Source organism: Corvus brachyrhynchos, unplaced genomic scaffold (genome assembly GCF_000691975.1).
Source record: "Corvus brachyrhynchos isolate BGI_N302 unplaced genomic scaffold, ASM69197v1 scaffold101, whole genome shotgun sequence".
Classification (NCBI taxonomy): Eukaryota; Metazoa; Chordata; class Aves; order Passeriformes; family Corvidae; genus Corvus; species Corvus brachyrhynchos.
The window spans coordinates 16,980,228-17,004,280 of record NW_008237239.1 but is presented as its reverse complement, the minus strand read 5'-3'; the positions used below and the strand labels follow the sequence as shown (position 1 = coordinate 17,004,280).

The 24,053-nt window shown below is 37.7% G+C and overlaps 2 protein-coding genes across 5 annotated transcripts in view; one reads left to right on the top strand and one right to left on the bottom strand.

The window, feature by feature from the left end:
* Nucleotides 1-24,053, bottom strand: part of LOC103612817 (acrosin-like) — a 215,346-nt gene that overhangs the window by 37,910 nt on the left and 153,383 nt on the right. The window lies entirely within an intron of this gene.
* RAB3GAP2 (RAB3 GTPase activating non-catalytic protein subunit 2) overlaps nucleotides 850-24,053 on the top strand; it is a 37,172-nt gene continuing 13,968 nt past the window's right edge. For 2 of the 3 annotated variants that reach the window (XM_017730047.1, XM_017730045.1), the window contains exons 1-20: nucleotides 850-943; nucleotides 4,472-4,539; nucleotides 7,741-7,864; nucleotides 8,579-8,660; nucleotides 10,622-10,669; nucleotides 10,773-10,848; nucleotides 10,992-11,093; nucleotides 12,158-12,257; nucleotides 13,863-13,961; nucleotides 14,778-14,926; nucleotides 15,885-15,964; nucleotides 16,066-16,155; nucleotides 16,636-16,775; nucleotides 17,484-17,700; nucleotides 18,020-18,163; nucleotides 18,416-18,498; nucleotides 18,817-18,881; nucleotides 19,272-19,362; nucleotides 21,521-21,648; nucleotides 22,346-22,559. In XM_017730047.1, coding sequence (XP_017585536.1) covers nucleotides 865-943; nucleotides 4,472-4,539; nucleotides 7,741-7,864; nucleotides 8,579-8,660; nucleotides 10,622-10,669; nucleotides 10,773-10,848; nucleotides 10,992-11,093; nucleotides 12,158-12,257; nucleotides 13,863-13,961; nucleotides 14,778-14,926; nucleotides 15,885-15,964; nucleotides 16,066-16,155; nucleotides 16,636-16,775; nucleotides 17,484-17,700; nucleotides 18,020-18,163; nucleotides 18,416-18,498; nucleotides 18,817-18,881; nucleotides 19,272-19,362; nucleotides 21,521-21,648; nucleotides 22,346-22,559 — 2,179 coding nt within the window. In that variant the 5' untranslated portion in view covers nucleotides 850-864. The remainder of the gene's footprint in view (nucleotides 944-4,471; nucleotides 4,540-7,740; nucleotides 7,865-8,578; nucleotides 8,661-10,621; nucleotides 10,670-10,772; nucleotides 10,849-10,991; nucleotides 11,094-12,157; nucleotides 12,258-13,862; nucleotides 13,962-14,777; nucleotides 14,927-15,884; nucleotides 15,965-16,065; nucleotides 16,156-16,635; nucleotides 16,776-17,483; nucleotides 17,701-18,019; nucleotides 18,164-18,415; nucleotides 18,499-18,816; nucleotides 18,882-19,271; nucleotides 19,363-21,520; nucleotides 21,649-22,345; nucleotides 22,560-24,053) is intronic. The other variant, XM_017730046.1, reaches the window with a different exon arrangement.

Sequence of the window (24,053 nt, the reverse complement as noted above, 5' to 3'; positions counted from 1 at the left end):
AAAGAGTAAATGACATGCTCTCAGCATACATGAGAGAATGGTGTCAGAGTACTTCATCCAAACTATCTTCTCACCTGAGTTTTTTGCTGCTTTAACAACTCCTTTGCTGCACAGGCTTCATTCTTTCTTACTCTAATTTAAGGCACTGCTTGCACCTGAAAAAAGTGTGGAATACTATGTTTTGTATGTAATCTGTTTCATTTGTTTCCTATGGGCTTTGGTTTTTTTTTTCCCTCTGGTATTTCAAATTTTGTTTTTGGGGTTAAGTTACAACTGTAAGCTATAGAACTTTGCAGTATTACTTTAAAAACATCTATGTTTATTTTTATCTGGATTATTTTTAATTTAGTCATTTTTTACTTTGTTGAAAGCAATTGTGACGACCTTAAGGAAGAAAAATGCTTAAGTGGTTATTTTTGTGATTAGGAAACCAACCTAGTTTGAGTGCTTTTGGGGTTTTTTTCCCCACTAAAGGATATCTGAAGTGAGAAGAGAGAACAAATATACAACTAGTCTCAAGAGAGGCTTCCTAGTAATGTTGGCAAAATATCCTAATGTATTTGTGAGTCCTCACGTTGGAGGAACTTTGGGAATAAATGGCCTATGATTCCTGAATAGCAGGAAGATTCTAAGCTATTTCTAAAATTCCTTGGCCTGAAGAGAAAAGAAACTGCTTCTATTTCTTCCAAAATTATGCAGTCTAGTGATATCAGAATTGCAGTAAACATGCATGGAAAAAAAATCTGCAACTCTCACACTTGAGCAGTCATTTCTTGCATTATTACCTTTTATTGTTTTATATTCTTAAAGCATGGATGGGAATTCATTGCATGTGTCCAAGCACATCCTCAAATAACCTCCTGCATGGACTTGGAACATAAATGTGAGGGCAGGAAGGAAAGGCTCCAGCTGCCTGCCCCGGGTCATCGTGCTGCTCTGGAAGGTAGGACACTGGCAGTTCTCTGTGCTCAGATGTGTATTCTGTAATTTGGGAAGTGAGTAAAAATATCTTTCGTAGTGAATTTGACCTGTTAAACGCCAGTTAGACCTCAGTGGTCTAGATCTGTTGCTATTTTTTCTCTCTCCTCTCTTCTTGTCTTTTAAACAAAATATGCTTATGAGTAGAAATTGTTCTTGTGGGTATTATGTTTATGATAAATGTGCTTAAATGAATTTTCTTGTGCATTAACGCCAGTGTTGCACATGTGCAGCATTTAAACCAGCTCTAAAGTTTCAAATGTGCTGATGCTGTATGCTACAAATAAAGAATTAAGTGGTTCGTGTAAATCCAGTAGATGAACTTTTATTTTTGCAATCTCCTCAGTAAAGCAAAATCTGGAATATTGCTGCTGCTTTATCCAAGTAAGGAGAACTGTTAAGACATCTACTACTAGTCAGAGATAAAGTTGAATGGAAATAGAGATTTGTGCAGGAAAGTTTGATTTCCACCCCCCACCCTTCCCCAAAGAGGGACTGGAAAAAATGGTCATGTTGCAACTGTTTAGGGCTTGCTTAGGTATTGGTTACTAGATAGTGTGTTACATTCCACGGTTGCTAGTTCTGATCTGTAATGTTACTAAAGGAAATGGTGGGGTATTTCTCAAAATCTTCATCATAACCAATCTTGGACTCAGTGGACTTGGACTCTCACTGGTCCAACTGCGGGTGGGTGGGAAAGGCTGTGCAAGCTGACCTCCTCCATGGAATACTTTGTAGTTCATTGGCACAGGTGAATAACTGGTGCTTTGGGTTACTTTATGACAGTGTCTCCTCTGTGCCTTCTCTGTCCATTGTTCCAGAGGTGGTTGTTTATTGTTTAAGGCCTCGCTTCACTATTCATTGCACAGGTGAAATGTCTAAATAATAATGTGAATAAGAAAACAACTTTAATTTCATTTCTTCTTAAAAAAGGGGACAATATGTGGAAGAAAGGCAAGATGGATGCAGGGGCTTGAGAAATACATATGATAGTGCATCCTGGGCTGGTTTATACAATGTGGAGAAGGGATATGAAGGAGCAAGCTTGTAAACCCTTGTAAGCTGGAGAAGGTGCTGCCTTTGCAGAGCAGGCCACAGTTCCAAAAGATCTCTGCAGGTTTCGTCAGTGGAATGGTGACTCACCATTACATCATTTTCCCATCTTTTTTTCTTTTATCTAGTATCATCCCAGCAAGATGACAACTACCATGAAATTGTAGCTATTCACAGAGGCAGCAAGAATCCTCACAGCTGCAGTTTTATGTTGTGGGTGTTCAGTCTCAGAAATGAAGTGGCTGAGGTTTCTTGGGAAGGTTGGTCTGCTCTGTGCTGTAGGGAAGGCATTGGCCCCAGCTGTGTTTCTTGGATATGGTTATGTTTTTCTCTGGACTGTGGCACATGGACAGATTTCTTTTCTCCATGAATTTTATAGGAAGATTTTTTTGTCTTTTGAGATAATAAAATGCAAACAGAAGTAGAGTTTTATTAGCTATCTTAATCTAAACATTGAAGTTAGCTACTGTTTTCTTCTTGTGGTTACTATATTCAACAGTATTTGCCACAATTTTCCTTTGTATGTTTTTATGCTGGAAAATTTTCAACCTCAAATACAAGATGAGACTGTGACCCTTGGAAGCTTGTTGCTTATATAGTCATGTCTGAAATAACTGTGCAGTTATATCTGTATTGATGATGATGATGCAGTAAAACTGGCTGACTTGCCCATTTTGCAGATGGTACAGACCCTTCCATTTTACAGAGGTAAAATGGAGTGGGCATCTTGTCTTCTACAGTCTCCTAAAATACTTTCTCAACAGCATTGGGGGAAAGCTTGTGTCTTAAACTAAAATATTTTTTTCAAAGGTTTTGTCTTCCTTAGTCATATAGAAGCAGATTTAAAATCTGCCTAGACAGAGATTACAGATTTCTGTTTTGTTGTTCAGTCTTTCCTTGCTTGGTGGTAACACAACTACAAGTTTTTAGACCAAATAAAATTGTTCTTGATACAAACCTTCTTGTCGGTACTGTTTGACCATCGAAAATGGCAGAATCTTGCTTAAAACTAAATTTAAGCTCATTTGAGACATTATGTTTAAACTTCTTCTTAAGGTCAAATTTGCCATGACAGCAGCAGTTAATGGAAAAACTTGAAAGAAATCCTTGGAAAACTCTTGAAATCTTACTGATGTTACTGCTTCAGATTTCACTCCAGTGCATGCTTGGATGGAAGTCAGTCTTTGGCTTTTCTACTGAACTATAATGATGTTTATTGATTTATTGATCGTCCCAGTGGTGGTGGTGTTTGAGAATTGTACATCTGCTACTACTAAATGCCTGTGGCTTTTAAATTGATATCAAGTTCTATATTTTTAGGTGAAAAAAATGGCTTCTACATTCACTCTTACAACTAAGAAGTAGGCTTGTCTCTATGAACCTCTGTTTTCTTAGGTGTTTGAGGTATTTTGTGAGCTTGTGGTTACTCTGAGGTTTCTGAATGACGTAATTGAAACTGATCGGTGTCTCATTAATTTTCCTCTCTGTTGTCTCGCAAAGATGTGAATGACCAAGGTCCTTGTGCTCATTTTCTCCTCAGAGGCCAAACCTTCAGCTTTTGCTTTGCTGGTGCTTGTGGGAATCTGCATTATTCTGGGCTCAGATGTTTTGTGGTCACAGATGAATTTCTGTCTACTATAGTTTCCTTTTGAAATGAACTTCGGTTGCTAGTGGCTGATCCTGTAATTGACTTAAACTGGATGTTAATCCACATTATGGAAGGGAAGATGGTTTACTTGTGCATATGTGGTTCTTGTGGTGTGTTACAGGTTGTCTTAGTAAAGCATCGGGGGCAAATGCAGAAAGTTCTGAGGGCTTGGAGGGAGACTGCTATCTCTTCTCCTTTTGTAGCTGCCTAAAATGTACAAGATGTGGCTTTTCTTGTCTTTGGAGTAGTAATAATTCCATAAATCAAGCTAAGGCTTAGGTTTTGCAGTGAGGTTTTATGTCTCTGCCTGCTGGAGAGTTTTTGCCAAGTGGAAAGTTTTTGCCTTCCCCCCTTATGCCCTCTTACTATATAAAACTATGGGTGTATCTTGGGTCTCTGAATTTCTGTGAGAACCTGAGAAAAGACAAATTTGCTTGGATAATTTGTTCTAGTGGACAAAGGCCCTGTTCAGTGATCAGTGGCTGTTGTCTCAGGCACTGTAAGGTGAAACTTGTCCAGAGTCCTGGATGCAGGCTGTCAGAATTAATGTGACACAGGTGTTGTTAAACCTGTTTCCACTTTGTACATAGGGTACATCTTCTGTTATTGCTCTTCCATAGTGTCAGAAATGGAAGTAAATATAATACAGATAAATAAGACACTTCAGGGTTCTTTCAGTAGAACACCTTTAGTATCTGCCATAAAAAACCTGTAATTCATTAGTGGGGAAAGGAAAATGATTGTTTCGTTGCATAGGCTGTATTCCTCTGACAAGTCTTTTTTCACTTAAAGCAGGCAGATCAACAAGCTGGGAAGATGGTGGCTGGGGAGCCTGGGATGAAGCAGAATTGCAAGAACCTGTAAGTTCATATGTATATGTGTATTGCTAACTTCCCTATTATGGAAGACTTTTCCACTAATTTGTGTGTGTGGTGTTTTGTTTTTTTCCTCCTCTGTAACTGTCACCTGGGCAAGAGAGGTCTTGACCTCTGTTTTAAATGTGACTGCTTGCTTGCCCCTTGCTCCTGTAATTTTTTTCTAAATATAGCTTGGATGTTACCTATTGTGATAATTGCTCATATTCTTGTGTTCTGTAGTGTTTTTCTCACTGGAGTATACCCACATCGTTCTGTGCTGCTGCAGCTGAGGGCATCTTTTTTGTCCTATAGCTAGCCAGAAATAGGGCATGGCAGTGAAGGTATAATTAACGCAAATTAATATAAATTAAAAAATCCTGAATCATGAATTACTGGCATAGACATCCTCCTAAGGATCACTAGTGCTCCTTTTATGTTGTGATATGTGGATGGTGTTACAGGAGAGTTTAAACTACCTGTGTGGGATGGAACAGCACAGTTGCTCTTTAAAGGGGGAGAAGCATTCCTCTGCACAACTCCTTCAACTAAGAGTAGCAGGGCTGGTCTGTTAATTGTTTGTAAGGCTGAACCTTCCAGCTACCAGCTGACTTGATGAGATGTCAGTGAAGCTGCTTGTAGAAATCCTTTGCACCTGAATGAATCATCTCAACAGAATTAGTTTATTAATTCCCTTTAAGAGCTCTGAGGAATCCAGACATCACCTTGGTAACAAACCCCTTATCTGCTGTCTTTTTCTCAGTGTGTAGGAAGGGTGCCCAAGTTGTTGGGCAGTGTCCTTGTGACTATACAGCAGAGAAACAGATTTTTCAGCTGAGGTGACAGACAAATTGAAATGAGCATGGTGTCTCCCAGAGATGAGTCACTGACACTGTCACGAATGACAGGGGTATAAAACCTTTAAAATAGGATGGGTACTCAGCTCCACTGTAATTGCCATGAAATGAGTGTGTTTTTCAGGCCATGTCTTTTTTAGATGTGCTGTAATGTTTATAATTTCCAGAATGAGGGGAACAAATACTTGATTTTCTACTTTTGCTGTAATTTGATAGAACCAGCAGGCATTTCTAAATTGAAATAGTTCAGTTTTTCACTCTTTGCTTTAAAATGTCATACTCTTCTGCCAGGTGGTTCACACCCTTCTCGCATCCTCTACTTACTGGTTTTCCTCTAAAGTTACCAGTGATTCCAGGCCAAACTCTTCAGAAAGGGTTTGCTGTCATACACAGCAAAGGGGTTGTTCTGTGTGGGAGCATATAAATACAGGAGTCTGTGTGTCTAAACACACAGCAAAATGAGTGCATGAGTCCAGCACAGAGTTGAGAATTATTAGTAAAATATTCCCTTGTTAAAGCTTTGATTTGCGTTATAGTTGGTGAAAAATCCATTGTTTCTTGGAATTACTTGTGCCTTGGACAAGTACCTATTTCATGGAACATAGCAATTTCTGAGAAGGCATTGAAAAAAAAAGTTCTGTTTTTTTTTATAAGGTGTCCTTTTATAGATCTGATTAGTTATTTTGTAGGCATGATGATGTCTTTTCTTAAATACAGATTTTAATCATTCTGTCTTTCCCCTTTAAGTAGTTTGTTTTGAAAAGTTCAGTGCTTTTCCTGTTTTTAACCTTAGCTTATTTTTGTAGCTAATATAAGATGACCACATTTTATGTCTTTATATTTCAAGTTCTTTGTTTGTGTTTACAGATAATTTTAAATTTTCTGTCTGAAATACTGTAGTAATTCCTTTTTCTTTAGACAAGAGTTTAATTTCTGTTTCTTTTTCCTCAGTCTGAAAATCATGACATTAAAAATTAATATAAGGCTTTTCTTTGGCTTTTGCTTACATGTTTTTGCACGATACATTTATCTCTGTCATGAGTAATTAAAATTGTCACGAGTATCTCAGCCAACTTCATTGCCTTTTTGTAAAGTCTTGAAAAATGCCAGTAAATAGGGAAAAATTGTTGCTATAGAATTTGGCATCCATCAATAAACAAAAATCACATGAAAATAGGTTCTCTTACACAAATTAAGAGACGGTGTGGACAGCGGTAGTTAACAGAACGTTTGTAGTGTGCTAATGTAGACTTTATCACGGATATACAAGGTATTTTTATGTGCACAGTGGCCATTTCTATGGTACAAGCTTATGAAAGGAAATAAATACAATAGCTGATTAAGAGCATGATATGCAAATTCTTCCTACAGATTGGTGTTTATTTTTCTGCTGGGAGTAAATGTGCATGTTTTCAAGCGGATGCAACTTTACTGTAATAGAATAAATAGAATGAATCAGAAAATGATCACACTGAAGCTGTTGGGTTTTTTATTTGTGCATAGCTGCTTTGAGATACGAGAGGATGAAGTAATACTTGGGAGAGCTAAGAGGAAGTAGGGTTGGATATGGAAGTGGAAATGGAGTCTGTGGGCAAGGGAAAGTGTGTTGCTGCGATTGGATAAGAGGATGGATCTAACTAACCAGGAGTATCAACTATCAGACTTTGCAGCAGTTCACTGAGAAGCTGTTACTTCCTGACTTTGAACTGTGATTAGCAAGAGCTACTTTGTGCTGCAATAAAATATTTGGCTTGTTGCCCCAAGCAAAAAAAGATGTAATTGTTTTGCTTTTATACATGAGGATGGTATCTAAGTTTTTACTTACCCATCTTTATACCCTTAAAACTTGGCACCATTTTGTTTGGAATTGTTTCATTGTGAAGATACTTTGTGGAAAGGTACCTGATACCTGTTGCCATGTGAATACCAGCTTAGTTGCCTTGATATGTGCATGTATTTACTTAATGCTGGTCAATGTATGAGCTTGGATAAATTGTTCATTTTGAGTATGGATTGCAATGAGAATAACTACAGAGATTCTCTGCACTCTCTAATCAATGATTTTAAAACTTTAAGTCTCATTCTCCTAGTGTGTCTTTGAAAGGGGATGATTTTGAGTAGAGCTAGTGATGAGTACTTCTTTGTTTTCTGTTTTGTAAACACACAATTAGTGCAAGGCTGATGCATTTCTCAGGGCTTTTCATGCAAGTTGGAGCTGAAGTGATGTGGTCAGTAATAAAAAGTCCATTCAGCACTGGTATGGAGGGCAAGCCAGATTGTTCTCATCAGTCTTGCAAGTTCTGCTGTGCCTAAAAATTCTTGCATACATTGACTAAAGCTTTACCTGCAGGAGGAAGAGGAATCTAATTCCAAGAGCCAGAGGAATTACTGGCTTCAGGACTGTGTGTTGTCCTTGTCACCAACCAATGACCTGATGGTAATAGCTAATGAACAGAAAGCTGTCTTTTTAGTGCGTAAGTATCCATTCCGTGGAGTGTTTATGCCAGGATACTTTATAGTAACCAGAACAAGGTTTGTTTGCCCCACTCCCTCTGTTTATCCCCCAAGTCATAATTCATATGTGTTATAACTACCCAATAGTTTTAAAATGCTCAGAGATACCGACATTATTTTTTCTCAGTAAGAAAAAAACAAAACTTTTGTATTGGTTTTAGCCATTAAGAAATGCTTGACCTTAGTTTCCTTTTCCCTTAAATTACCTGAGCCAGTATCACTTGGGGAAAGGAGTATTAACGTGAATTTTTCTTGAAGTTTCCACCTTTGATAGAAAATTCTTGAACAGTGGGTGAATACCATCTTGAACATTGGGTGGCTTTATATTTTACTCTAAAGTAGGGCTCTGGGAACTTTTAAAGGTATCCCTGTTTCCTGAATTGAAGCTTTTAAAATTCGATGGATTACTGTATAAATATTTTTAAACAAAACTAGGTGTTTCAGAATTTTAGTACTGTGTTGTTCCATGTAAATTTCTAAGAAAGCATATGACTTCTTTAGAAAAGTCCCTAAGAATGTCTTTTTATTTTTATGATCTTCAAGGTTTGTAATTGGCACTTAATCTAAGTGTGGTAGGATGTATTGTACTGAAGAGAAGGATGAGAAATAGAACTAAATTTGTGAGATGCAAAACATTGGAGTTTTATAGATGGTGTCTTTATTCTTCATGGCAGCTAAATGGAAGCACAGTGACAAGGGAAAGGAGGAAATGCAATATGCTGTTGGCTGGAGTGGCTCTCTGAATGTTGAAGAAGGGTAGGTGTTGAAATGCAGCTGTGATTAAGATGTTATTTTCATGTTTAGCAATTAGTAACATAGGCTTTTTACTTGTACTCTTTTTCCTTTCATCTGAGTGCATTCGTGGTCTTATGTGTATCACTGTTGGAAACAGAGTAACATAAGTGATGAGAAACAGTACCTGCAAAGCTCACTCCTGTACATTGTGTGGTGTCACAGGACAAGTTCTTAGAAATTAAAAGAAGGCTTCTCTGCAAATCACTGTATTTGTGTGTAATTTAGACATGGTTTTTATCTTGTTCTAGAAGTGAAAAAATTTAGTACTCATTTGAAAAATCTACTTTTATAGTAGAGATGAAATTTTCTTAAGGAATGTTGCAACTGGAATCATATGGAGTTGTTCTAGAAATGCTTCTCTTCATATTCAAACCCTCAAACAAGTATAAAGTCATCTCTCTCATCAAAATATGGTTTTGGGCTCTAAGTCACTTAGGGACTTGGAAAATTTGCTTTGGTCATACATTTGGTATTTATACAGTATTTTTGCTTCATCTGTCCTCAAATAACCAGGCAGATGCTTTTTTGTATCTCCCATATGGAATAAGATTTTGCACTTTGCTGTTACATTTGCAGCCTTGAGTTGCTGTCTGCCTTTGAACATGCTCCCTATTGCCTTCAACCTTCTGCTTGCTGCAGGAGGTGTTGACTTCATCAGCTTCTCTCCAATCTGTAAAAATCATAATTCTTTTTTAAAACTGCTGCTGCCATGCATTTGAAATGACCCTGACATCTTTTATTAATAAAAAAAAAAAGAGAAAATCTGTTTGAGGGTTTGTTTCTTGCTACTGTTACAGCCCTGAGGGACACTGTCATATGAAACAGGTAGCTCTCTTTAGATAGGTGCACTTATATTCAATACAAATTGATTTATTATTCTGTGGAGGTGTAAATATGTTACTGTCAGATTATCAAAAGACTTAACTTTTTTTGGTTGGTTTTTTTGTTTTTTGTTTTTTTGTTTTTTGGGTTTTTTTTTTCTTTTCCCAAAGTTGCCTTCAACTGAGAATGTTCTGTGGTGGCTAAGCTTTGCTATTGGAAGATGAGATGTCACAGAGATATTTAATATTGCTTTGAGGATGTAATGAAATTGCAGTTCATCTCAAGCTTGCATTTAGAAAGCTTTCCTTCTCCAATTGTCTACCTTGCTTATTTAGTCACTCTTTGGGAAATGGGGGTGACCTGAAATGTAAATAATAAACTAACAGTACTGCTGGCATTTATGCTTTAAGTGCTGTTTGGGATGTCACCTTGAATTATATGCTGGCTCATAAAACCTTTGTACCGCTTCTGTTTCCCCAGACAGTGTAAAACTTTGTGTCATGGTAACAGTTAAATAACTTTTGATTTGAGATATTGAAGCCTGCTCATCTGCTTGCCTTCTGCATACTTTGCCTGTCACTGAGCATGCTCAGTTATTGCATTAACTGGGAAGACCATATTCAAATGCTGTCAAATTATAAGTCACTGAATAGCAGTGGATATAAAATCTACCTAATTGCGTATTTCAAAAATTTATTTTGATATGTATGGTTCAGTTGGCTCTTTTTTTTTTTTTTTTAAAGTGGTTGTTCATGGCATATCATTATAGATCAGAAAAAAAATTTTACCTTTAGGTACATGAGATTTAACTTGAATCTGCTGAACAGTACTGACAGAATAATCAGCCTGTGATTTATGAAAGACAGCATTAACAAGGTACAAAAAGCACTGATGCAGTCTGTTTGGGCACTCTTGAGCTTGTAATTGAAAATGTCTTTAAAATGAAGGGATTTTTGTTGATTCTTACTGTGAATTTGATATATGGTGGGCTGCATTAATAAATGACTAAAACTTTCAAAGTGCTGACATGGCAAGATCTCTTGTGTGGAGTAAAATTTCACAGCTAGGGAAAAGCATTAATTTTCTGTTTCTGTTTCTAGTGAATGTGTTAGTAGCGTATTGTGTATTCCATTGGCGAGTCAGAAGAGGTAAGGATGGATATGCATCCCTAGTCTCCTTACATGACACTTTGCTGTGTCTCTAGCTTAGAATGGGATTTGATTTTAACTTGAGTGTATCTTTGTGAAACAGGAGCTCCACAGGCCGCCCTGACTGGACGTGTATTGTGGTTGGCTTCACCTCTGGCTACGTTCGGTTTTACACTGAGGTGCGTTTCTGAGCAGGGCAGGACAAGGGTGCTCTTGTCATAAACATCTGTGTGGTTTAAATTTGGTCTCTGCAGACTGTGCTTTTTGCCTTCCCTAAGAAAAGGGACAGACATGTTCATGCTTCTTATCCTTTCTCTTCTAGAGTGGAGTACTGCTTCTTGCGCAGCTTTTGAATGAAGATCCTGTCCTCCAGCTAAAGTGCAGAACCTATGAGATTCCCAGGCATCCTGGTGTCACAGAACAGGTTTTGTCAGATTATTTCAAAAGCGAAGTGCCAGTGTTATGGGGTATGGAAGGGAGTCTTCTCTGTGAATCCTCTGTGTCCTTTACCAGTTTTTGTTGGGATGGACAATTCTTTAGAACAAGAGACTCTTGATTTCTTGTTCTAGATGTAGTCATGCCTGTATAGTTTGAGGATTCAGAATGTCTTTTTATTTTTTGGAGTATTAGCTCTATAGATTTGTTCTATTTTTCTCTGTTTGCAAAGGAATACTTCATTCATTTTCTGTTTATTCATTTGTGTGCAAAAAATATGATAATGCATCGATGAAGGAAGAAAATGTAACTTGACAGGTGCTGAAAGCTATTCATACTCATTCATAAGAACTTATTTTAATTATTTCACAGAGGAGATAGCTGGAAATTAAAAGAATGTTTATGAGGCTCGGAACCTGCATGTCATTATGAGTATTTCCTGCAGAGAAGGATCTGCAGAACTCAGACTATTCAGGAAAGAAGGCAGCTTTCCTTCCTTTTGGCTGAGGTGGCAAGCTTTATGTGAAAAACTAACAAAATCACAGAAATTTCCACGTTTTCTTTGTACCAATACTCATGTGATCTAGCATGACATTTTTGGGATCAGTTTTGAAATACAGGAGCATTAAGGAATTTGAGTCTTGAATTTGTATCACCAGATTAGCATTTATGTGCCCAAGTGGTAATTTAGGCAGGCACTAATCCAGTTTCAGAATTTGGCTTCCTAAAACCGTGGTATTTGCATTCTAGATGAACCTGTTTTTCTGTGGCCTTCAAAAGCTGCTGTAACTTACGTATTTTCTTCCTAAGCCATAAGATACATTAAGCAAACAAGTTATTAAAAGAAGATAAAAATATAAAACTGTGTGGCTAAAATAATTTTTGGGACAGTTTAATACTGAATTTCTGTAGTTCTGCCTTAGTCTGTTGGCTGTGGCTTTTTAATATGTTAACTCTCTGGATGTAATCCTCATCTTTGTGTAAAAGCCAGAAAAGAAGCTGTTACAACAGTAGGAGTAATCTATTTTTGTCTCCTTCTCATTTTTTCCCCAGAATGAAGAACTAAGTATCTTGTACCCAGCAGCAATTGTGACAATTGATGGCTTCAGCCTCTTCCAGTCCCTTCGTGCGTGTCGCAATCAGGTAGCAAGAGGTACGTGTAAGAGGAAATGTTTATTTTTCAATCTCTTAATCTTTATTTTTTATGACATTTACTCTGGTTAAATATCAAATCAAGGTGGAATTTAGATCTTCCTTGCTTGCTCATAGATATATTGACACCTACTGCGGTCAGGGACATTTCTTCCTTTACAGAAAATGTTCTCAGAGCCCAAATTGTCCAAGTAGTATTGACTATCCTCTACATGCTTTACACTGGTTTTGGCTGGGATAGAGTTAATTTTTTTTCTAGTAGCTGATAGGAGGCTGTGTTTTGGATTTGTGATGAAAACAGCACTGATGGCATGCTGATGTTTTAGCTGCTGTGGAGCTGTGCTTACACAGTGTCAAGGTTTTTTTTGTTTCTCACATTGCCCTGACAGTGAGCAGGCTGGGGGCTCACCAGAAAGTGGGAGGGACACAGCTGGGACAGCTGACCCCAACTGATCAAAGAGATATCCTGTGCCGTATGATGATATTCCTGGAAATAAAAGCTGGGAGGAGAAAAGGAGGAAGGGGCAATCTTCAGAGTTATGGCATTTGACTTCCCAAGTAACTGTTACATGTGATGAAGCTCTGCATTCCTGGAAGTAGCTAAATACCTGCCTGTACCTGCCTGCTGATGTGAAGTAGTGAAGAAAGTTCATTATTTTGCTTTGTTTGCATGCTGTCATTATCTCAGCCCACAAGTGTTCTCACTTTTACTATTCTGACTCTTCCCCATCCCACAGGAGGGAGTGAGTGAGCTGCTGTGTGGTGGTCAGCTGCCCACTGGCATTAAGCCACTGCATACTGCTAAGGTGCTTCTTAGCATGTCTCTGTCAGTGGAATGCTCTTCTTCCCAAGAAAGACTTCATGGGGAGTGATAATGCTGTGATGATGGCAGTGGTGGTCACTGCTGTTTGTGTAAATGTCTAAGAGCTTTTGATACCTTGTTTGCTTGTGCAGACTTTTATCCTGTTTCTTAGTACAGTGCCTGTTCATACTTTAATTTGGAAACAAGCTCAGTTTCCAGGGGGTAGAAGAGAATTATGTGGCAGTACTGTGTGAGAGGTGTTGAGAAGGACTTAAAGCTTGTTGCAGTATCTGCAGCTGGAGTGTTGTATCTTCCTTCATTCTTGATCATCTATATTTGGGGTAATAGATATTTTGAAAGTTTCATTCACTGGTTTAGTTTTACCACTGTTCTTACCTCCCACTGTTACATATCTAGTGAGTGTGCTGACTTTGCAAGTACTTGGGTGGAGAAGTTTCCACTTAAACATGCCCAAGCCACAGAAATAAATTGTAGTAGCTTTTTAAAATTGTACAGAATATTATACCATAAATAACTAGTGAATACACTATCTGCAAGTGCAAAATGTAGTTATGATGGAATAGCCTGTGTGGTTTTATTCAGTTAATTTTTAAAAATGTTTTAATTTGGTGACAGTAAATATTTCAAAAGGCCATTTTAACAGATGTTTCAATGCATGTTAACTTCAAACCAGGTTATTTTGTGGCTTCAGATTGCATCAGGTGTTTTTTTCCCTCTCTGTTATGCTATTCCTTTGTCTTTGACTCAGTAGAAATTTTTTTGTGCTTTATCAACTTTTGTCAGCTGCAGCATCTGGCAATGAGAATGTTCAGCCTCCACCATTAGCTTATAAGAAATGGGGTTTACAAGATGTGGATACGATTGTTGACCATGCTAGTATTGGTAAGCATTTCTGTTTAATTTCAAGTATTTAAAAAAATGAAATAATGTTTTTGTGCAGTTAACTTCGGGTTGAAAGTACTTAGTGATACCAGTTGAATAGAAATACTGAGAGAAGGTTGTCATGATGAATTATCTCATTAACCATTATCAAAAATATATTTTACTTTCTTTTCTGTTCTGATTGAGCCTTCCATCTTACAGCTGTAACTGACTTGTTCTTTGTTGCTTGGGAAGAAACAGCTGAGAGAGATCAGATCAGATGCAGTTTTTTCCATTTCTATCTGGTGAAAAAACTGTCTGGCAGGCAGGTTAAGACTGATGGGGGTGTTCCCTGAGTCTAGCACATAAGGAAAATTGAATTTGAGATGGTTCCTTTCCAAAGAGGACAAATTGACTTGTAGGCTCTCAAAGACTTTTACCCTTCAGGAATTTGCAGAAGCCTCAGTTCTTGTCAGAGAGGCATATCTGAGGGACAGTAAGCTTAGTTTCTCTTCCACCCTTTCTACAAAAGCAGCTAAGAGGTCAGAAGGCTGCTATCAAGGCAGGTGAAGTGAGCTTGGTACATGTATTTTTGCTGCTCAACTCTGCTGAATTTTTTTTCTTCTCAACAAACCAGATGTGCTTTATAATTAACCCAAGGCCATTAGGTTGTTTCTGACACATTGTTTAGCATTTCTGTGGTTAAAGCTGTTCCTCTTCCCTTCCCCCTGAATGTTGGCTGGTCAGTCAAGAAGGCAGGAGTGTATTTATGCTTTTGGAGCAATTGCATGCCTTTGTTCTGAATGTGTAAGACATTCACTTTAATGTTTCTGTTAGGCATCATGACACTGTGTCCTTTTGATCAAATGAAGACTGCCTCCAATATAGGAGGATATAATGCAGCTATAAAAAACAGTCCACCTGCCATGTCCCAGTATGTTACTGTTGGAGCCAATCCTTTCACTGGGTTCTTTTTTGCCCTGGAGGTATGTACTACAAAGCTGACTTGCTGAAACTTTGAATAATTAATCCTTCTTTTTTCTGTATGAGTGTTTCTGAAGTATTCTTATGTTCATTTTATGCTGACATTTCCCCCTCTTGATCTTCTGAAACTGGAATGGTTTGGAGTGGATGTGATAGTAATGTCTAGCATGGCTTCCTGCAAATGAGAAATTTTATTTTCTATCTTACAGTGAATGTGACAGTCAAGTAATTTTTTAAAATTTGTTAATTTATTGCCTATTACGTAACTTACCTGTTTTTGAAAAATTAGGTTGGTATTGTGTGAACAATGCATCTTAAGGATTTTTGGAGTCTCTGGCCTTTGATTGTGTGCAAACATGACCTGAGTACATTGTAGTGATTTCTTGTAGGAGAAAATTGCAATTTATGCTTAACATGTAGCATATTTACATCATTTTCTGTTGTATGGGAGGAAAAGGATGTCATCATAGCTGTGTCTTGTACCTTCAGACCCTACATGTGTGCTGCCCTTATCAGGATTGAAAGTTAATTGAAAATGCTAGAATTGGAATTTTTACTTTTGTACTTGCTCTTCCAAAATGTTTGTGAAAAAACTGCTTACATGGTTATTTGTAAGGATGCCAAAGCCATACACCGGCTAACTCTGTGATAGATCATACACAGGGTTTTTTTAACTTCTGTTGCAGACAAACATACTGAGCTACCAGTGACTTGCAGGAGGATTTTGAAATTGTAAAGAGATGTCAGAATGGCTTTTCTGGGGGCAATGAATTAAAATTTTGCAGTCTTAAAGCTATGCTTTCTGAGCTGAAAGTCCATAGGAGGCCTGAAAACTATTCTGCAGTTGAGTTCAGTGTAAGAACTATTTCTTGGCTTTCTAAAGGCTTTGTTCCTTCATTTCAGGGTGGTTCACAGCTGACTGTTTCTTGACTTCCTAAGCACTGTATTCCTTTCTTTCAGGGTAGCTCACAGCCACTGTTGTCTCACGTTGCCTTAGCCGTTGCAAGCAAACTGACTTCAGCATTATTTAATGCTGCCAGGTAATAAAAAAATGTATTTTTTTTTAGTTGTGGCTTCATAATATTTTGAGCATTTTTAGGACCATTAGTGTAATTCTTCTTACATGTTTTTCTGTTGCAAGTGGCTGGCTTGGTTGGAAGAGTAAGCATGAAGAAGAACCTGTCCAAAAGCAAAAACCAAAAGTGGAACCTGCAACTCCATTGGCAGTGAGGTAAGTTTGTCAGTTGCTTTAGATCTCTTGTGTTTTTAATTATTTGGATTATTTTGAATTGATGAACATGTGACTTTAAGCAGTAGTGATAGTTTGCAGGTCATTTGTTTTAAGCTTTGTTTCTTTTCAGTTTATCATTCTGAATAATGAAATAATTAATGAAATAATCTGAAACAAATAATTATTCATCTTTCCCTTCCAGTGTGTGGGTTCACTGTTACTGTACAGTCGTTGCCTGACAGTGCATGACAAGGCAATCACTTATCCTACTTTCTGAACTTTGCTTTTGCAGTAGGACTTAGGCAGAGCTATGATACATCTTGGTAGATAGCACAAGAACCTTTTTCAATTTGCTCTTAATTTTACCCATACCTTCTGTTACCTTAAAAAAAGAAATCTTAATCCTTATAAGAAAATCTAACTATTTCTGAAGAAAAGGATGTGTTTAGTGGTTTTGCTTGATTATTATTATTTCTTTAGGTTTGGACTTCCCGACTCCCGTCGCCATGGTGAAAGGATATGTCTTTCTCCATGTAACACTTTAGCAGCAGTAACAGATGAATTTGGAAGGGTAATTTTGCTGGATGTTACAAGAGGACTTGCAGTTCGCATGTGGAAAGGTATGGTAGTGATATTAGGATAACAAATAATATTCTTCAAAACACTGGGGCTTATGTTGAGACTTATGATTTCAAATATTTTACTACATTGGTTCATTTCAAACCAAAGTCAGGTGTAACATAAAGTCCATAAGGGTATTGCTGCAAATCCCTGGAATACATGGCCTACAGTTAAAATTTGGTCTGTTCGTTTTGAATGCCATAGATTTTTCTGAATTGTTTTTCTTCACAGACTGTTTCCCAACAGAAAGCTTTTGACCTCACAATTTTTTTGGAAGAGCTTTAGCTTTATTCTCCAAGGTTCTTTCTCTTGATAAGCTCTAGTACCCTCTTTAATTCTGCTGAGAAGATAAACAATTTGAAAAATCAGTAAGAAGATACACAGCTTGTTAGATTCTCATTTCATTATGATGACTGCCCAACAAGGAACTCCTCAATTTCTTGTGTTGGTGTAATGTCCAGAGTATTGACCTGATGTGTCTTGGGGTTTTTTTGTATCTTCTTCAGAGGAATTTGTTCCTCCCCAAAGCTTTGTCATGGGCTGTGTTTGGCCACTCTCTGGGGGGCCCTGTTCCAAGTCAATGGACCAGAGTTCTTTCCAGGAGTCAGGAGTTGCACAATTTGAAACAAATCTTAAGATTACAGCTTGATGCACTAATCATGTATTCATTGCTGCACACTAATGAGCTTCTGTCTTCTCTTACAAAGGATACCGTGATGCAGAAGTTGGTTGGATACAGACTGTAGAGGACCTTCAGGAGAGGGAAACTGAGAAGATGGATTCTTCTCCTTTTGGAAATGCACAGGGTCCAAGCAGGGTAGCTCAGTTCCTTGTGATCTATGCTCCAAGAAGAGGTATTCTGGAAGTGTGGAGTACACAGCAAGGGCCTCGGGTTGGAGCCTTCAATGTGGGGAAATACTGTAGGTAAGAAACAGGTAGCAGGTAGGCATGGTGGCTGTGCTGCTGCAATACAGTGATATGTGGCTATGCCAGGGGTAAAAGTGCTAGTGGTGCTGGCAAGCACTTCTTGTGCTGCCCAGTGTTTCTACTGAATGCAGCTGCTTGTTCTAGAGATGGGAACTTAGTCATATTTCATCACCCTACGGTCTTTTCTGATAAAGGTGTTTAGCAGTTATTAAACCTTAGCTTTATAATACTTTTTGCCATTTTATTTAATGTGTGGGAAGGGGAGGTTGCTAGTTTTGTTATTCTGTATAAAGGGTTGTTTTTTTGTTGGTTTCAGGTTGTTGTATCCTGGTTATAAAATAATGGGTCTAAACAATGTGACCAGTCAGGGATGGCAGCCCCAGACTTACCAGATCTGCCTTGTTGATCCAGTCTCTGGGAGTGTAAAAACTGTCCATGTACCTTTCCATTTAGCACTGAGGTAAGGACATTCTGTGTTCTGTATTACTAATTTCATTATTGTTTTTGGAAACAGTTGGAGAGGGTAATCCTGGTGTTCCTTTTCAAGCTGAATAGTACTCTGTAATAGTGTCATTGGTTCGTATGGATTAACTTGATTTTCATTATTGTGATGTTACCTTAAAGTAGCATAAATAATTTTAAAAATACAGTTTAATTGAATCATTGCTTTTAGTTCTCTTCACTCATACAATTAAAAATTCTTTTCCTTCAGTGATAAAAAGAGTGAACGAGCAAAGGATATGCATCTAGTGAAGAAGTTAAATGCTTTACTCAAAGCTAAAACCTCAGATCCAGGTAGGTTCTCCTGTATAATTTCTAAAGATTGTGTGTTATCAAAGGGTTCTTGGATTATCTGTCCTGTAAGTGTGCAATCACAAGTATGATCGTGGTGCATTCTGACAGCTCTATGTGCTATTAGTTATGATCTTTAAGTAGCTCGGGGTTTCTGTTAGTTTGTTTCATTTTCCCCAAGCTTTTTTTTGGCAGCTTCTATAACAGTATCTTCATCTTTGTCATGAACCCATATGCCCCTTAACTGTTGTGCAGGTTGACTTGCTCTTCAAAAGGCATTTGAGAAATATGAATTGAAATTGTGATTGTCTTTGTTTGCAGATCTAATTGAAGCTGAAGCAAAGGAATTAATACTTGATATCAAATACCCTGCTACAAAAAAACAGGTGAAGATTTAGAGTATACTTTAATATTAGAAAAAAAGTACTGCATTACCAGAGTGCTAAATCTTTCAAAATATGGGGTTTTTTTTTCCCTATATTTACTTGAAGCAAATAATTGAGCTGTTTAGGGTTGCTGTATGTTTTTTTCTGGGTAGTTTTTTTACAACATATTGACTAGAATTAACTTTGACTTGTGACTTCTCCAAGGCATCATCCATGAATAATAAAAAGAGAGAAGACTTTTCTGTAGGAACAAATTATGCCACAAGTATATGTGAAGGTGAAATACAGATGAAAAATTGTGGTCAAAGTTGTGCTATTGTTGGCTTAACTTCCATATTTGTACAATAAGATTAAGTGAATGTTTAATTCTCTTGAATATCTGCTTAACAGGCTTTGGAAAGTATACTGACAAGTGAACGTGTGCCGCTTTCATCTCTCACAAACATCACTCAGACATTAATGGATAATTTAAAAAAACAGGGTAGGTGGATTTTGCAAATATGGAGAGGCATTTGCACTTGGTCTGCAGTGCTGTAAGACTATTGTAGAAATGTTCTATTCCACAGGAAGACTGCACTTAGTCAGCTTAGTTTTGATACCAGATATCACAAGATGTTGCTTTACCGTGTCTTTATTTAATGCAGACTGCAAATAGCTTGCTAGTAAGTATGCTTGGCTGTGCTTGCTGTGTGCTTAGTAACTTGTAATGATATATTTTTAACAAACCCAACGAAACAAACCCAACAACAACTGCTCTGGGTACTTGTGTCCTGTAAAAGCTTCCTTTAGAAAGAAGGTTCATAGGCTTTTGCCTGTAAATATTTTAATTTATTCTCTCTTCGAGGAAGGAAGTAAGGATGTGGTGTGGTCTGTGAATTTTAATGTACTTGAAGCACAAAATCCTTACCAGTGAGAGTCTGAGGTGTGACCAGATGTCTAGTTGATTTGGTTTTGTTTGTTGTTTTTGGTTTTTTGTTTTTTTTTTTTTTTGTAGATTTTGCTGAAGTTTAGCAAATACTTCATGTTTTACTGGAGATTTCAGAGCCTTTGTCAGGGAATGTCATTGCCAATTCAAAATCTTGTTGCTGAAAGTCTACGAGATTGTTTCTTTGAAATTACACGTTCATATCTTTCTAAACTGGGCAAACTTTGTGCTTGACCCATTTTAGAGACCCAACTGGGTATTGAGAATTAGAGTGGAGAAGTATGTGCCTGCCACTTCCTTTGCATGTGCTAGAATTTCTCAGCAACAGAAGTCTGCTTTGTTGTTGTTGTTGTTGTTATCACTGGATTCACACTGCCTTGTTAAAAGATGAGGCTTTAGCAATAGCAGTCAAGAAGTCCCTACCACTGTTGTTTGCAAGTGCTGAATAAACCATTTGTCCATTGGAAAGGCTGTGTCCCTTCTCCTGCCTCAGTTGAGAATGTGACAACATATTCTTGTAGTTTCAAATGCTTGAGAAGAAATCCCTCCTTCATTTCTATCAGTGGTAGGTTTTTCTTATCGTTTTCTTGAAGTATATAGGGGAGATCAAGAACTTCACACATGCAGTTCTCTACCTAATTTTGGTTTGGCATTCTAAATCAGTAGTATTATCCACCTCTGTTGGAACTCCTAAAATGTCCAAAGGAAAACAGAAACATGCTTTTTAACACTGAGGAGAGGTTGATGGAGACTATGGTTTCTTGGTGTGTTTTTCATCATTAATCTCTTGTTGTCAAACATAACATTATTTCCCCACAGTCAGAATATACAACAAACTTGACTAATGTTCCAGCCTTCTAATTTCACAAGAGTAGGGTCATATTCCTCCATTCTGTCTAGTAGGTAAAAGATAATATGCAGAAGATCCTGGGCTCTGTGAATGCTGTGGTTGTGAATTCAAGGTCAAGTGGCTCTGTGCCAAGCTCCCTGTGTTTTTCTTTTTTTTGGTAGGATTTTAATAGCAATGTATCAAAAGAATTTAAGGGGTTGTAGGTGAAAATCATGTTTAGAAGCAGTTTCAGGTGAAAATTATGTATTCAGAGGAATCTTTTGTATAGAAAGGTCCTTTTAGGATCTCTCAAAAAAGCTTTCTTTAATGACGAATAAGTTGGAATAAAAGGGTTTTTCTGGACATGTTTGTGGTAGTTTCCTATATTCTGTTTGCTTTAATTGTTACTGGAATTTGAATGTCAATAGATACATGAAATTTCTGAGACTAGGATTGCAAAAATACAGAAGTCAGTGTCTTGCTGAGATGAAATTTAATTCATATCGATAGTTATCAAGCCTTCTTCAGATGCAAGGAATATGCTTGAAGTGTTGTCGCAATGAATAAAATATTATAGTTTGTTATTCTTGATGAAAGAAAATAGGAACTGTATCTCAATTTTTGACAATTTCTGGTTTGATCTTAAACCAGGAAAAGATAATAGATTTGTCTTTGTTCAGTTCCACATTGTCAACCTCCAGTTTAAAAACAAGCCTGATAACTTTTTTTAATACCTCTTGTAAAAATAATTCCTATTTTATGCTGCTCTGAATTGAATGTAATCAAAAAATTACAGTGAGTTTCAGAAATCCTCCAGTTCTGTGCATGTGTTTCAGTATTCCAGGCTACATATTCAAGTTCAAATGCAGTTTTATTTCTCCTCAGAGCTGGAGTGTGTGGATGAAGGACTGCTGCAGTTCTGTGCAAACAAGTTAAAGCTATTACATCTTTATGAACTGGTTAGCAAACTAAATTCCCAAAGCATACAGAAAGAGACTCCACCTTCAGATAATGTGAGTAAATCCAAAATTCAACTGTCTTTTAAAATCCAGTGATTATTTAAGCATAAAAACTCATTTTCAAAGCCTCGGATAAAGTAAGTATGTAAGCAAGTTACCCATTTTTGTGGCCTGGAACTTTTAATGAAGTAATTGTTTATAATATCTTCCCTCCAGCCTCATAATTTATCTACCTAACATTGTTTAGGAGTCACATGAAGTTGAGATAGAAATGAAAATAAAACCACAATCTCCTGTTTTCAGTCCTTTATCCAAAGTACATAGTGTGTTCTTAACTTTGGTTTTGAAGGATATTTTGGAACCTGTAGAAGTTAAAACTTTTGATGCTTGTATAGCAGCATAATTTGGCTTGCTTTTGCTATAATTTGTAAAGCTGCTTATATATTTACAAAACCATACTGGTATTTTATAAGTTTGTGTACTTGGTGGATGATTGTTATGCTATGAGCAGGCTCTAAAATGGGAAATGTATCTGTTCTGGTCCTTAAAAAGGAAGCTAGACAAGCTCTTCATTTGAGCTATGTGAATAGCTTATTTGGAGAATATTCAGCCATTTTGGCCCTTCTCAAAGACATTTTTAGTGTTCAAAATTAAATATTTTGACTCTCTTGACTTTTTTTAGTTTTTGCTATGGTTTGGAAACCCATCTGCATGTGTAAGTCTTGAGGGTTTTTTTATTTTTACTTTTAAGGACTTAGCTAAACTGCTTCATCTTGAAGAAAAAGATTTTCATAGGCTTGAAACTTTACTGGAGAACTACAAGAAAGAAAATACTCCAACTACCGCTCAGTTGACTGATGAGAAGGACGATGTGTTGTCTGTGAAAATGTTCTTGGAATATCTGGAATATGAAAAGGATGTGATTACTGTAAAAAATATGGAAGATGGAGAATATGTGGCTTTAGGTAAGAGCTATTGAACTCCTTATCACATTGCTCAGACTGATTTTAATCTAAGATGGTATAAATATTTTAGCCTTAATTTGAGGACCGTAGCAACCTGTCTTGCCTTGAAGTAGTGTGTAACTGCTCCTTCTGGACTCTCACCTTTAGGTGGAGGGCAAGTCTTTATACCTCAATAAATATTAATTCAAATTAACTACATCTGTGGGTACAATTACCCTGAAGCCATGTAACCACTGTTCATTCATTTATTAACACTACCAAGTTGAGCAGTGGTGACTGGATACTTCACAGAGCAGCTGTACCCTGCTGTTTCTTTCATGGTTACAGCATACTAGGAGTTGAGTTAATGGCAGGGCTGACTTTTAGCCTCAGAGATGGGGGGAGCTGACCAGAGGCAGCACAAGGCCATTAGGTGAGGCAACAAGGACCCCTAATTTGTGGAGTTGAGATTTTCAACCAGGTCCCTCTAAGATGTCCATTGAGTTCATTTAGTCCATGACTGTGGGCTCCATCTGTTATAGTAGTCCTCTAGGGCAGGAGAGGTGGTGTGTGCTGTTGCATTGCTGCATGCTGAAACCAGTTCTGGTTCTGTCACTGCTGTGCTTATCATGTTGTATCATCACTGCACTTTGCCAGATTCATCAAAATTAAGTTGTCATTAATCTGGCTAATTTTTATTGCAATACCATTGATATGACATATAGCATCCATAGTAGTGATGCCATACAATGTTATATAGCAATTAACATCATACAATTCAAACCATTGGCTGTTCCCACCCAGAATCAAATCCCCTTGAGGTACACTTCAGGCGTTCCACAAATGGGTTTGCTTTTGCCTGAGGCAGGAATAACACAGACTCTGTTCCCCAGCATATTTTTATCTTTCTGTTGTACATAAGAGTTTTGATTGGGCAGGGTTAGTTTGATTGGCAGATCCCATAGTACTGACTAGCCAAATGACCTTAGCTAGACGTGTATCCCAGTGTTTGAATATCCCAGCACCCACTGCATTCCACGTGGCCTTTAGAAGTTCATTGTATCTGTCAGTCTTTCCACAGGCTGGCTTCACTCTGTTCTGTGCAGTCTGAATCAGTCCATTTGCCTACATGTAATGTATTCCCTCAAGGGATTCCTTCCCTTCACACCTGGGAGGAGTTGCCTCTAGAGGCTGAGGACTTGTGCTCCTTTTCCAATTCTGTTGTCAATGCCCCCTTCCCTAGAAAGGGATCCTAGCCCTTTGGCTTCCTTACTCTCTCTTTTGAGGCTACTGGCCCTGTTATCCCAACATAAGAACAGCATACTCACCTGGATTATGGCTGAAATCTTCACGGGTATCTCGCAGCTCCCTCAGGGATAGGGATTTTTTGGTTACTGTCTCATTTACAAGTTCTTCCTCTTTTTCCTTCCTGAGTAGTGACCACCTCATTCTACTGCTCTCATGCTGGCCTTGCTTTGGAATAGCCTGCCTCATCCGCTTCCTTTTCCTGTTCCT